This window comes from Amblyomma maculatum, chromosome 9 (assembly GCF_055883805.1).
Source record: "Amblyomma maculatum isolate TAMU_Amacu chromosome 9, ASM5588380v1, whole genome shotgun sequence".
Taxonomy (NCBI): domain Eukaryota; kingdom Metazoa; phylum Arthropoda; class Arachnida; order Ixodida; family Ixodidae; genus Amblyomma; species Amblyomma maculatum.
This window is the reverse complement of record NC_139352.1, coordinates 21,894,166-21,909,146: the sequence shown is the minus strand read 5'-3', so window position 1 is coordinate 21,909,146 and position 14,981 is coordinate 21,894,166. Positions and strand designations below refer to the sequence as shown.

Sequence of the window (14,981 nt, the reverse complement as noted above, 5' to 3'; positions counted from 1 at the left end):
TATGCGCAACAAAAATATTGACGATACAAGGAAGCTTTGATTCTTACCACCGTCATTAGAGATACGCTCTTAATCTGGCTCCATTACGCGTTAAAAAGTTCCACTTATAACGAACTTTTAGACACATATATGGAACCACATTAAGAGTGTAGAAGTAAAGGCTCCTAAATTCTTATAACCGAATCTGAAAGTCGGAGCCATAATATGTTTGGCATCACTACAGCTAACCTTGGCTGACAGGCATATTCTTAGTCCACCGACGCTCATCGAATAATTCAGTTCATTTTAAAGTTATTGGAAGCAATTCCCACATTCTATAGTCATTTTCATGTTTTTACTACTCTTCGTGTTTCCAAACAAAAGAGAAGTTTTATGCAAGTTTGAGCATTTAAGAGTTCATCTGTTTCAACACAACATACCCAGATAGACGCTCATGCCTCGTGAAGACCAGACACAAGCACGAAAACCAAAAAGCTGAATTCAAAATGCGCTCATCTGCATCTGCCCAAAAGATATGAACAATGCGATGTGGTTGTGTGCATTGTCCCAAAGTTTGCACCTCTTTCAGGTGAAGTCAAAGGCCTACCTCCTAGCTGGCCCACTCCTGAAACACAACGCATTTCTTTTAACTCATCGGTTCTGTTTATTTCTGGATTAAAATAAAAATAACAATTCACGAGAGAGTCACTATACGAACTATAGGTCTACCAGTTGTGGCCATGCAATTTTTCGTTTCGTAATCAAAATTCACCGAGTCGTAAATTCGCAGCTGTTTCGCTGTTTTCTGAAAGGAAGCAGTGGCAATAATAACCAACCCCATTTCCTTTGTTCTATTTCCAACTTGGAAAAAATGTTAGCAGTGGATGGTCAGGCGCGTAAGGTTCATTTTCGTTTTCTCGTATGAAGTCCAACAACAGCAGGCTCGAGGATCTTATATAGACTTCTCTCTAGTCAGGATCGAAATTTCCCCCATTAGTTATACCGCCCTCTGGCAGAAAATGTGAGAGTAGTGCTTTATGTAACTAAAATAGTTCGACAATACCAGTTGTTGGGCGAGTTGGTGTGCACGGTGATCCATAACAACAGCGCGACAGCGCTGTGTTGTCGTCCTTTCTTCCACGTCCCGTCTGTAGCGCTGTTGTTATAGGTAAGATAGTTCGCAATTTCGAGTTATGTTCAGTTTGCTTTTGCACGAATTTGGGAAGACACTATGGGATAGCGGATCCAGATGAAATCTACTCTGCGAGAAAGATGCATGGTTCCCAATTATGCTTCAGTTCTGACTATACTGACTGTAGATTAGCAAAATGCTCCCTTTGAAAGTGCTTCGAGCAGTACAGTTTCTCGGTAAGGTGTCTTATGAGATAAAGAAACAATACTCGCACATCGTCTAATCGTTGCCCGTCGTTCTGACTTCTTCCCTGTCCTCTTTCCTCTTGTGTACTGCAGACAGCAAATGCCCAACTCCGGGTTGCAATGGCACGGGTCACGTGACAGGTTTATACTCGCACCATAGAAGGTGAGTATGACACCTACAACTTTTTCGTCACGATCAAAAGCACAAACGCTTTGTTGTAACGCCAAATAATGTTTGCTTTGTTATACTTTTTCTCCAGTACTGTGGTATATTTCTGTGTGCAGTACTTTCGTTAGTAACTAAAAAACATTCTGATGCTACTACAAAAAGTTCCAGCGCTCCTGGAAGTTCACGATAAAAAATACTACCAAACATCTGTTGTGACGGCAGAGTCGCCGATTACAGCTATTCTCTTGCAGCTACCGAATTTGACGCTCCTTTAGTCCCATATTTTCCAAACGCAGTACTGACCTTCGTAGCCGACTGCGTACGGCATCTGGCTGGCAGGCAAGAAAAAGCAATTTCAGCTCAACCGCCTCTCCGGCTACATGATCGGTGGAGCAAAATTCGTTATAACGAGAGTACACACCGGGATTTCGGCGGGCATTATAACAGGCAGTGTAGGTTGTCGAAAAAAGCGCGAAACTATGCATTACCGGCTTCCTCGTAGCTCTCTGATGACCCGGCCTTGATCTGAAAGCTAACAAATCTACAAAATCCGGTGTTCACGTTTATCCAGCAACACACTAAAAAAAGAGGACTGAGGAAACAAAAAGCATACTGGTATTGAGCAGACAGTGACAGAATGTTTGTGAGAGTTTTTCAAATACTGTAGTCTTCTTTCTTTTTATCTGTTTTGAAATGATCCACGGAGTTCGCGGTGGCGGCATAGGTACCGCCACTTTCCAGCTCGCTTTCGCGCTGTCAGACACGCCAGCAGGGTAGGCCATGTCGAAAACAATTTCCCGTTAGCTGGGAGAAGTCCCTATAGGCAGCGCCGGGATATTCGCTACACTTTTATAATTCAACTCTACACTTTACCTTTTTTATATTTTCTAACATGGCAAACTATCATTTATTGTGAAGAGCGACTGCTACATATAACTGATTCTCCGTATTATTTCTACTCAAGCCTGTCTGGGTGCCCAAGAAAGGACAAGATTACACCCGAAAGTAAGTTATATTTTCTTTTTCTTCTTTCTTAGTAGCAGTTATAGATATTGATCTGACCGCGTAAAATTTATGGCCGATGTATTTCGTCCTTATTCTAGTGGGTTGGCGATTTCTGTAGAATCTTCGGGAAGCAACATGTGAATAGTAAAACTGCACGTATGCCGCGTCTTTTTCTGCGCCACGTGTCTTACCACGCGGACTATGAGAAGAGCTAAACGTGATATTGATGCTAGAATACGAGCGAAATGTTTCATTTAATTCGGTGCTGTGATGGTGAAACTTTTTGGTGTGCAGATTGCAAGGCAATCCAAGCATATTATTATTAGCTTGATCATAGCAATCAGTGACAGCCGGCTTTTTGTGTACTCCAACTGGCCAACCCAAATACTAATGTGAGAGAATTTTCGGAAAGTTTTGTTAGGAGAAAGGAGTTTTTCCGAGAAAGTGGAATCTGAAGTGTAATTCTGCACTAACAGGAAGTTGAGGAAATGGGGATAATGAAGCTAATACTCTGGAATAAAAGGCATCAGCTGCTGAACAGTCTCGTGTAGTAGTCTGACTCTGCGTTACCCCGTTGTACCCTCGTTACCCCGCGCCCAATAGCGAGTTGTGCACAAATGTGTAGCAACATCGCACAAATTGTTAGTGCCTGGACTTGAAAAACCAAAACTTTTTCTCTTCTTCATTCCAACTCTCGTTGCAGTTTTGGCACAGCACGAAACGATACTCAAGTAAGGAACTGTTGGGTGCATACGCTACGTTCCCAGATTGTTTTTTTTTTCCTTTAAATGTCTTACTTTCTTTTTAATAAAACTTTAACCTACTCACTTTTTGGTAGCACGGGGATCCTAGTGCATGCTTGGTTTTTGTGCCCGTTTTTTTTTTTTTTTTTAGTTTTGCACAGTAGCAGTGTGTATGTTCGTGTCTAATTCTTTTTATGTTGTCCGTTTATTACTATGTGTATTGTGCTGTGTGTGTGTGTGTTTATGTTCATTTTGCTCGTGATTATGCGTGTTTTGTGTTGCGTCACACGTTTGCTTCTTAGGCAACAAGCTCACATTGTTGTAGGTTATACTGAACTGCATAAAACGCACGTAACGTTGTTCCTTTTACCGCGCTTCCATACAGCTGCAATTACCGCAAGAAAATGAAGCCTCTGTAGTCTTTGAATGAGGCGTCTATACCCACGATCATGGAGATTTTGTAACTTGCAACCCTAATATTTTTTTCTTACCAACCAGCGATCATAAAGTAACGAAAGTTAATACTCTTTTCTCCCAAAAATATTTCCCAAGTACTGTACTCTAGACGTTGTACTTACGAAAGCATGCCTTATAATATTATCTACAACGTAAAATTTAACGATTTCTTTTAAAAGCGGTTCCGATTTACTACCTTGCATTTCTCCTAAACCTAGACATTTAAACACTAGAAACCGCGTGCTCATCAGCAGTAGACTGACGTCGCTTATACCACAGGCCATTGCGGCAGCTGAAGCACATAAACCGTCATCTTCCTCCATCTCTCAAATTAATCTTGACGCCAGCTAACGTCATGCAGACGAGTACATCTTTTCCGCACCACAATAGCTGTTTTTGCTTCTTCTAACGGAATAAGTTTTCAACGAAGCTTGTGGCGTTGCAGCATTTTAGGAAACGCTTGCTTATTAAACACGCGTGCCATTGTCGCATTCGCTGTGTGACTCAACCCAGCTTTCCCGTCAGGTGCCCCACTCCTGGCTGTAATGGAAGAGGACATGTGAATAGCAACAGAAACTCACACAGAAGGTGAGTGTCTCATTTGTGTTTAGTCAGTGCTTTGCCTTGGTAGCGCGATGCCCATCCTGCCACCGTTAAACATTGGCAGACGCTGGTATGCACACGTGACTTATTAGCTGATCACGTTTGCGCGGTCGCACTTATCTGCCTCGTTATCGTCCGCTAAGCAGCTACCATGACTATTCTTGTCATGGTAGGTTATTACGTTATGGCGTTTTAACGCGATATCGTTAAAATCTCCGCTCACCAGAAACCCGACGTCGGCGTAGTCGACGTTGTGAGTCAAAAATCACGAGCATGTCTCTGGCAAGTGATACGGGCACTGATTAGTCAACGAGTTGTGTGACGTCACGATACCACGTGACATGGCCGATTTGGAAGGAGCTGCCACCTGGGGCAGCTCCTAGCTCCTACACACAGGCTACCTTTGGGCCACACAGACACGTTCGTGCGGCTTGATTAATAAAGCGGAGCTTTATACCTCATGTAACTAACCACTGCATGCAGATGAGTATGTGCAACATAATATATGCCCAAATTAAGTAATGGTAGAGTAACAAGGTGCGTGTACGTGAGCGAGGTTTGGCACGTGGAGCCACAGGCGAGACCTATTAAATTTGTCGCGTCATACCATTATGGGCGGAGCTTAAGTGTCCCCGAATATTGTTAGCTGACGCTTAGCTTTAATAACGAAGCAGTTACAGCCTGCTGAAACTCCAGGATGCGCCTGTGACGTCGACAGGAGCGTTGCAATATCCTGCATATCCGTTCGCCTGCTCGCACGCAAAGCATCAAATACAAACTGTTGGGTTCTCGAGAAACTCGGTATCACGATCAGTGTATAGCTTCGATTGGAGTTGTAAAATCATTGCCTGTGTCTTGTTCTCTCCCCCGTATCCAATCCGTCGGATAGCCTGTCCGGGTGCCCCATTGCCGCCATGGAGAAGCTGGCTCAGAAGGAACAGAAGAACGTCGCCAAACACCCGCCCGCCACCTCCAGTCCCGGTGAGGGCAGATGACCATGCACTTCCACTTTCCTTACAGAGCGACTCATAGTGTAGGTGCCCAAATAATTGAGAACTTGGGATGGCTAGCGACACGCTTTGAGAGGATGAGTACACTCTCGCCTTTCTAAGGTGAAGTTGCGCACTCCATGTTATGGCTAAAGGGCCATAGAATTAGAGGGGGCTCAAAAAGTACCTGTCCAATGGCCTAAATGTCATTGAGCCATTGAGCATGAACGTTGCGTAAAAGTCTTCAATGGTGAGCCGATAATTTGCAAGCTCTTTTTTAATTGCCATTGCCACGCCCCGCGGCATCACTAGCACCGGTCTTCTACGCAAATTCTTCCCCTGGACGCCCTAAGGCGCGCATCACGTCACTGGGAAGGGGTTGTCTTTAGCCCGCCAAAGACCGCTGCGAAGAAGTCGAGATGCGCGCCAGATGGGAGACGGTGGCGCTTATAGCTCATTTTCTCTAACACGCCCAACTGTTAAGCCTTGGGGGAGGAGCAAGCGACAAAACAAAGTGTGTAACTGAGCAATAGTGTGCTTTATGACGTATTCGTGGGCGCAAAGCACGGTATCTGTCGATTCTCTCTGTTTTTCTCGCTCGGCCCGCGGTGTTTGAAACGGAGAACATAGAGCCTGCTTTTAAGCGCTGATGTCTCTGGTTCCACACATGCATGATTGAACATTTTTTGGGGAAGGTTTATAGACGATTCATATTTATCGGTATCATTGGTTTCCCTTACCCTCGTTGGACACCTTTCAGTGTCTATTTAATCCGTACCGCCTTTCACTCGTCCGTTTGCGCGCTCGTTTCGAATTACTAAAACAGATTTGTGCCGGAGTAATATGAAGCTTTAAATTTTAATGCGATGCGCTGGTGTCAATAGTGATTTCAGAAGGAACATGCACCTTCTACGAAACTTTGTGGCTCATGTCATCTCGAGAAAATCTCGAGAGATAATCTCGAGAAAATACAACCACTTGCGACACGCTTTATCTGTGGCAAATGTGGGAGAACTGACTCGGTCACCGAAATGTTGCACTCCTACAACTTTGAGCCGTTATAAACGCGAAGAATAAAGCAAAAGTTGAAAGTACTGCACTAAATACTGCATGACAATTTAAAGATAAATAAGGAAATGTACTTCCACCCACCTGCTAAACATAGCGCCAGGTTGAATCATAATGCAACCATACGGCCGTACTTCGCTCACTCTAACGTATTTCGCTTTTCTTTTTTTCCTGACGCTATAGAGCTCTGGAATAAATTGCCTACTCATGTTGTACAAAGTGCCAGTAAAACAGCATTCCAGAAATGTCTCGATCAGTACTTAAATGAAGGCTAACATGTCGTCCCCTATGTGTCGCGTCCTATTACTTTGTATGTACTTTTTCGCTTTCTATGTAATTTGTTCCAGCTCAGCAGCTTTCTGAGATGGTGTTTATATAATTGTAACTCAAAGTGTTTGTTACTGTATTCTGTCATTTGAAATTTCAGATGTGTTATTGATTTTACGTGTATTGTTGATTCCCTCCCTGTCATGACCCTCAGTAAGGGTTAACAGTATGAATAAATAAATGAATAAACTCACAGCAAATAGGCAGAAGCTCACAGTTCTTGTATGAGAGGTGTAGGGCAGTGGGATATGAACCGAATTAAGGTCGGAGCAAGTAATGATAATGGGATTGCAAAACTTTCGATGCTTTGATCGCTCTCCGCGCTGTTCACAGTGGTGTTTGCTGCAAGCAACGTCTATAATAGCGGTCGTTCTAATAACTGCTCTCGACTGAACCGTGCAGCCCCATCGGACCGTGTATTGCGGCCCATGTGCTACGTGAAGCAGCTGGAGCTGCACGATTACAAGTATCCGGGCTACGTGCCCACCACCACGCCGCGAACCAATCTGGCCAAGGAGCTGGAGAAGTACAGCAAGCCGCCGCCGCCAGAGTACGCGCACCACTTCTTCCAGCAGCAGCAACAGCAGCAACACCAGCAGCAGCAGCAGCAGCAGCCACCACCGCCCCACCAACAGCCGCCGCCTCCTCCCCACCAGCAGCAGCAGCAGCAGCCACCGCCCCATCCTCCGCAGCAGATGAGCCCGGCCCCGAACCGGCCCATCGCGCCCAAGCCCAAGGACCCGCAGCTGCCCGTAACGGTCAAGCAACGCCTCTCTCCCTCGCCGCCGCTGGTGAGTGAGTGATATCGAGTGAGCTAATGATTGATCGATCGATTGATTGATAGATTGATTAATTAATTAATTAGTTGATTGATTGATTGATTGATTGATTGATTGATTGATTGATTGATTGATTGATTGATTGATTGATTGATTGATTGATTGATTGATTGATTGATTGATTGATTGATTGATTGATTGGGCAAGGGCGAAGGGCGCTGACGTATTCTCGTGACGTAACAATCCATATCCTTACATGTTATGACAGTACGTTCAGTCACATGTGATGGAGGGCCTCCTCCGAAGAGCATCAAGCTTCGTTTTTTAGCTGTTCCCGCGTGTAGTAGGCTAGAGCCGAGGCCATCGAGGCCACGTATATGGTACAAACATCATGTGTCGCGTTTTTCATGTCTCTAAACGAAGGATCAGCCCGGCGTGATGGTGGGCGGTGGAGGCGGCCTGGGGGCAGCGGTGAACCTGTCCAAGAGGCAAGAGGCCCTCGGGGACCTCCCGCCAGCGCCCCCACCAGGGGTGAGGCACATCCACCCGGCCCTCGACCTGCCTCTCGTCCCTAGGCACAGGTACGGATGCTAACACCATTATGGTCGCATGCATGGCCTATCACTGTCTCTGTCTGCTTGCATGGCCTATGGTTCCACACTTCGCACAATCCGTAGGCGTTAACCTGACCTTTAGCGCGGCGTGTCGTTGTATATCGCCTCGTTTGCACCGGCAGCCAACGCTTACCCTGCTCACGAAATAAAAAAGGAAGAGACGCATTTTCTTATCTACATCAATACCCCGTACAACACTTTCCCCGGCTACAGTAGTGATCACGCTCTTTAATTTCACCTGAGCGCCGCTTGGGGGCTGAGGCCGTTATCTGAATCAAGGTCAGCAAAGAATTTGGCAAGTAATGTACTCAGTTACCCTTGAGCATAAAAATCTCATCTCTTCGGATTTTTAACAGCGTAAACGTTTAAACAACGTCACTCGTCCTATGAATAATTATGGTCCCTTCTAAGCTGCGCCCGAAGGATAGCTTAGGCATGTGACGTGACGGCACTGACGTGATTTCAGTTTTCATTCAGCTGTAAGCAGGAATTCAACAAACCACCAGGCAAAAAAATGATGAAGCTGCAAAAAAGTGATGGTAGTCACTATTCAGGTGGTCGTGCTGTGTGCGTTGGGGAACCTCATCTAGTTACGAATATTAAATATCCTCTTTGTAGCTCCGTTTCCTTTATTATATACCTCTGAAGTGAAGTTATCACTTCAACAAGTTGCCTAAACTTCAGACCCCCAAGCAGTAAATTAAAATTTACAGCTTGCTCCTACATCTGCGAAAACACTCTGCACTTGCGCCAAATTGCCCTGGCAAATGAATTTCCAAGCATGCGCCACAGTCTTCGGCTTTGTGCTCACGCGTACCACTCGTCGTGAATGAACTCTGCTTCAGATCCACGAAGGAGCCGTAGATTTTCCGAGTTATGTTTACTGAAGCATCTTCGCTTCTCCCATTTCGCCGTGGAAAATTGTGCCCTGTAGTGCGAAGTAGCTCTTAACACTTCTCGAACAGCTGCGAAACTGCTCTGCTAAATCAGGCATCGCGACCCGAACGAGTTTCATCGAAGACATTGTCTTGGCTGTTGATCGCCTCTCACGCTGAGTCTTGCCTGCCAATGCAGCAGGCCAGTGGGTCATATTTTGGGCATGTGGTACGTGACTGTAACATCTAGACCCGTCATTAGGTAAAGTGGAACTGCTTGAAGGAAACTGTTAGACAGGAACTGTTGGTAATGGTCACTCATTGCTAATAAGGGGTCTGCCACTGAGCTGAGTTTCTAGTGAACGCAAAAAAAAAAAAAAAAAAAAAACAAGCTTAATGATCCTTTGTTCAGAGTCCCAGGGACGATCTTCCAATAAACCGGAACTATAAGACCTGAGTAGTTTCGCAGCTGTGGAAGGAGTTCCCAAAGAGAGAGAGAGAGACAGCTGTAAGGAGTCCTGTCAGAGCAACGGGCTCGTGCATTGGGCGCCGCAGTCTGTCCCCGGCGCTGGGCGGTCCCCAGCAGCAGCATCAGCAGCCCCATCAGCCGCCGCCTCATCATCAGTCGATGACTCCTCCGGGCAGCGGCGGTGGCGGCGGCGGGATGTACCGCGGCGGTGTGCCGCCGCCCGAGGAGCAAACGGAGCCCGTGGACTTCTCGAGGGGCGGGCCGGAGGGGTTCCCCCCGTACCCGCCGCCGTCCCTGCACAGTCCCCCACCTCCTACCAGGGACCACCTTCAGCCCCTCGCCGGGAGGCCCACACCCGCGGGCTCCGACTTCGCGGACAAGGACAGGTGGTGATGCTGCCCTACTCCCTCCATGTCGGAAACATATACGCCCCATATATACCACCCGTTTTCAAGCTTAATTACATGTATATCTTGTAGAAAGCAGTCTGAATCCCCTCAATGTCCCCACCATGGTCAAGATAAAGAACTACTTTTTGTCTCCATTTGTTAGGTCTACGGTCCAACCTAACGTTGGCGCTTATACAACCGCATCGTATACAGAGGCTTAAACATATAGTTTTTGTTGCGATCAGCCTTCCTCTTTCTAAGCTATGTCCTGGAATCACGTGGACCTAACGAACGTTTTTGACTACTAACGCTGACCCAACTCACTCTGTTTTGTTACACTGCAGCTTGCATCCAAAATCCCGCGGTGTCCTGGCTCGCTCGCCGTAAGGGGCATTTTTCTTTATTCGTACTCTCATAACTGGCCGCGTCCACGCACAATAGTTTGGACACCCCAGACCCCCTATTTGCTATAGGCAATAAGCCTTCGCACAGAAGGTGAGAGATATCGGATTGACACTTCTTTGTGAACACTCAGCCAGCTTTCGTGAAGAGACTAGAAGACGTCGATGACTAATGTAGTTGTTTATTAAAAACCAAATACAAAGAAGGAAAGGATTACTGCCAGCCATTTTGCATCGAATATTTTAAGCACCCGAGCTGCGACCGACTCCGCTCCCGCACAACAGTCATCCTTCATACTAAGGTCAGTCGGAAAAACAGTCTGCAAACGTACGGTTAGGAAGTCGGTTAGGCGCACTTCAGCCACCAGGTTTCGCTGAAGTCGGAAGAAGTGAATGTTCCTGTAGCCGCAACAAGCCCTTTTCTAGGATGCACGCTGGCACTTCTAGATGAAGGACACAGACGCTCGTGTGGTGAACCTTGATGCTCAATGATATGGCTTTGTTTGTCTTCACTCACTGCAGCGACATATGCTTCTTTCTCTCACGTCAGCACTGCCCTCACATCTGTTCACTGGAGGCATACTGATATGTCAGCTTGCATCGACATATCAATCGCTGGCTTGCTAAGACAAAAGAAATTATTTATAATGTCACAAGACAAGGCAAGGCTTCTGCTTCTGTAAACAAACACTCAAACGCCGGCTTGAATGGCGAGTTCGTTGTTGTAGTCTCGAGTGTCCAAAGTGAGCAATATTTTTTTTTTGCGCTGCCCCAATAACGAACGGGATCATGGCATCTTCATTTACTACCAAACACCAAGCGACCTAGCAATGTGATTTAGTCTCCATAACAAATGGCGGGCCTTCTGTGTTATTTTATTGGTTGCTCCCGGGAGCAAAAGAGGATCTCGGCATCGCTGTTGATATCACCGGAATGCTGCGAGAACCGCATGATTCTAACGTTATTACAGCCACCATCAGCCAGGTACACGACGATTAATTGACAAGTTAATACGAAACGGATACTCCAAGTGAATATCGGGGCTGTTCCAACTATGGACCTTTCCATCTGTTGCGAGTCAGTTACACTGGCTTCTGTCGTGCCAGAGCCAGCTGCATGCAACAGTCCAGCGAGTAAGATAGTGGCGACCAGGCAGCCCCTTACTGGCAAGGTCTATACCAAGAAGTGATGAAAGAAATGAAAACAGCAAAGCAGATGAAACATGAGCCGATTTTTATTGCACCACACAGTTCATATTGTACCTTGAGTACGCAACTGTACCGATCACGGTTTTGGCCGACGACTATTTTGCATAAGCGGAATAGATGGTATACACATATGCGTTATGTATGAAGCTAAAAATGAAAGCGAGCAGACCAGAGGATGAAAGTAAGTAACATGCAAGACAGAGCTGTCTTTGTCTCGTAATCTTCATTGTTCCTTTTTTTTTTTTAACTGGTGTCTGATGTCAGGAATGCTTAGCGACTCGTCCACCTTTGCAATTGAGTGTAATGTATTTGTGCGTATCATGTCGTTTTCACTCTTTTGGTACCGAGATTATTAAGCAACGAGGAACGAACGGTTTTAGAGCATTCCCAAAGCGTGAGGGTCTTCTGTCGAGCGAAGCTTCGTGTGAATATTTATTGCAACTAACGACGATCTGCTTGCGCACATCACACCTTTCAGCGTTCTCAACTCGTCATCCCTCTTATCTTATCTTTTACTGTTTCCAGTTTACCTGGATGCGGCCTTCAAGAGCGACCTTCGATGCAAGGGCCGCATCAAGAGTTGAAGTAAGTATCGCCCGCGTGGATATACACAACCACTTAGCTGACCACATATCAAGGCAACCTCGAACCTTATGTCTCTGATGACCAGCGTTGTCTTCGTGACTGGTAGACATGAGAAAATCGTGAGCACATACTTCGCTTATAGCGCAGAAAGGAAAAAGCTATCCAAAAGGAGCTGACATTAGTGCTAAAAGTTCATTTCGCTTTTATGGTCGCGTTACAGTCAGCGCAGTTTTTGGGTTTCATAAAGGACTGTGAAACAAAATTCGAAGCTGGCAAAATAGCTAAATGAATTGCACTAGTTGTTGTATCCTCTTTCAAGGAGTACGCAACATGGATCAGAGAATGACTTTGTGCTCGAAACATTCTAGCTAGAATCAGGAAAAATCGTTATGTCCAGAAAAGATGGAAGAAAAAAGGTGAACGAAATAGTTGGCTGGTGTGTACTAAGACGTGGAGCACAAGACAAAAATAACTGAATGGTGGAATCAGACTAGAAAAATGGTACCAAGGAACACGACGTTGACGCGGAGACACGAGTATGACATCTTTGTGCTGCAGTGGCCTTATGTTTACCTGTGAGATTATAACTATGATGATAGTAAACCCTGGACGTATCGTGAGCTATAGCTGGATTGTCCTTATGGGCTTTACACGGCACATGTATTGGTATTCGGTTGCGGTCTACTTTCGTGTGTAATCGGTACTTTTTAGCTGACTTAGTTACGCGTATTTCTCGGCACTATACAAAGTACATAGCTAACAAGTTCACTGTGTTATCAAGCAGTACCACTGTTTAGCAATATATATTCGCTGTTACTCAATAACGTTTCCTTGTAATACAGTTGCGCCGAAAGAGTTAGCCCACATGTATTGTCTTCCGATAGGAATTCAATTGATAACGAATTAAAGTTAAGGTTTTTCGCAATTGAAGGTAACTTTATAATAAATTATTATTCCTTTCTCTCAATCTTGCCCAATCTTCTCCAGCTGTGAAGCCTCGGTGCCTGGCAAAGAAAAAAAAAAGCAGCTTTTTTGTATTCCCCGAAGACTTTTTTAATCGCTGCTCGCTTTGAAACGGCTTTGCCAAGATGTAGGAATCTGTGCGGGCAAATTCAGCGTTATAAAACAGCGAGCGATTGCGAGAACGTACGACATAGACAGTGTTAAAAAGCCGGGCGAACGAACATAGTGTAACTGTGCATGAAGCTAAACATCGCTCAAAAAAATGGCGCCAAGAGTTTAGAAATGTAAGGCATGGTCATGTGCAGGCGTACCTCATCTGTCTTAAAGAAATTGCTCTTCTTTATGAGGACACCGCTCCGAGAGCGCAAATAACGAGATATGAAAATGCCATTTGTATATTTTAGGTATCCGGGTGTACATATCGAGTTCCTTCGGTCAAGCAGGAATATCAACTGAAGTTGATATACAACCAATGCTATCTCAGTCTACTATTGAGAAAGCATAAGGAATCTTAGCACAATAATAATCGTGACAAAAATGAAGCGCCGTGTAGGCGAGTTTGAAAAACTGCTCATCCGCGATGCACCCTGCGAGCTTTCTACACATGCATGAGCTCCAAGCACGCCCTGAACGGCGTCCGAGCTGAATTCCAGTCTGCTCTATACCTCTTCAATGTCCAGAGCATTCAAGGTCGGTGTACGGTTGTGCTCGTTATGGAATGTATACGAATGCTTAAGAGTACGAAGCTGGTTTATATTGCTAGATCAAAAAACAGCGCGGCTACTTGGGACAAACAGAGAGGAGAATAACGGACGTTATTCTCCTCTCTGTTTGTCCCAAGTAGCCGCGCTGTTTTTTGATCTTGCAATGCACCAACTAGCTCAGATTTCCGTTCTTCTGCCGTTTATATTGCTCAGCCACGGCACTGTTGTGTGAGATTTTCAGCGCAGCGTGATGCGTGTTTTGTTCCCGCGATTCACTTAAATGGGTATTCAGCTGAGCCACTCAAGTGGCAGGTTTGTTCCTGGCCTGAACTTGCTCCTTGGAACCCTCCCCTCACCGCAGCTCACGTCTCCCAGAAGTGCTGATGCGCGTTGGTTCCGGAAGTGCACGTGCGCAGCTGGCGCTTCTCGGTAGCGGACATGCGCAGCTGGCTTTGCCCGGTAGTGCGCATGCGTACATGACGTCTTGCTGATGCAAAGCGCGGTAGCGGATGGCGCCATGCGCATTCTGTGAAGCCGCCTGGAGGGTTCGGGTGGGGCCGAGTAAAATGGCTCCTCCGCTTTGTAGTATGCGCTCTACTGCGGTGCCCGACGCCGGGCTGTGATGGGTCGGGTCACGTGACTGGAAACTTTTGTTCCCACTGCAGTCTGTCCGGCTGCCCGCGAAGCAGCAAGCCCAAGAAAGCCGGCGGTCGAGAGGACAAGCCGGACGCCGAGCCGCTGCGGTACGTAACCAATGAAGCACGCCCTCACTTTCTTACGCCCAGATGGCAGTGTATACTAGCCTGGGATAGTCATACAACATCGGTGATAATGCTGTTCAACCTCTACTTTTTTCTCCTTGAGCAAAATTCTATTATTTGGCCATTTGTATTCATCTGCGTACTTTCGTTCGGGACCAAAATATGCATATATTTCAGATAAACTCAGAGTAGAAATAGGAAATCTTTTCCTGCTCGACTCCATAAAGGACTTAGCGATAAGTGTTATTTCTCTACGCCGACTGAAATGTTGCAGAGCTTAGCCCGCAGGCAAGGCATTACAATGATAGAGTGTGCCATAACTCCAAAAACGTTTAGGGTGGACCCAATAAATCTATATTGCCAAAAAGAACCCTGTTCGGTCTTTCGATTTCTGATAACGTGACACGTTTTCGCGACTGACCTTCACATGACCTTGAACAAGGAAGATGTTGGCTGCATAGCTGCAACAATTCTCGCCGCAGATTATCGATAACGCGAGCACAGAGGCTCAACCTAG

General features: G+C 46.0%; 1 protein-coding gene across 3 annotated transcripts in view; it reads left to right on the top strand.

Moving 5' to 3' along the window:
* LOC146178574 (uncharacterized) overlaps positions 1-14,981 on the top strand; it is a 334,377-nt gene that overhangs the window by 300,933 nt on the left and 18,463 nt on the right. For all 3 annotated transcript variants that reach the window (XM_084578387.1, XM_084578386.1, XM_084578385.1), the window contains exons 16-25: positions 1,450-1,519; positions 2,490-2,530; positions 3,234-3,261; positions 4,255-4,317; positions 5,222-5,313; positions 7,119-7,507; positions 7,919-8,076; positions 9,540-9,839; positions 11,977-12,036; positions 14,369-14,446. In XM_084578387.1, coding sequence (XP_084434513.1) covers positions 1,450-1,519; positions 2,490-2,530; positions 3,234-3,261; positions 4,255-4,317; positions 5,222-5,313; positions 7,119-7,507; positions 7,919-8,076; positions 9,540-9,839; positions 11,977-12,036; positions 14,369-14,446 — 1,279 coding nt within the window. The remainder of the gene's footprint in view (positions 1-1,449; positions 1,520-2,489; positions 2,531-3,233; positions 3,262-4,254; positions 4,318-5,221; positions 5,314-7,118; positions 7,508-7,918; positions 8,077-9,539; positions 9,840-11,976; positions 12,037-14,368; positions 14,447-14,981) is intronic.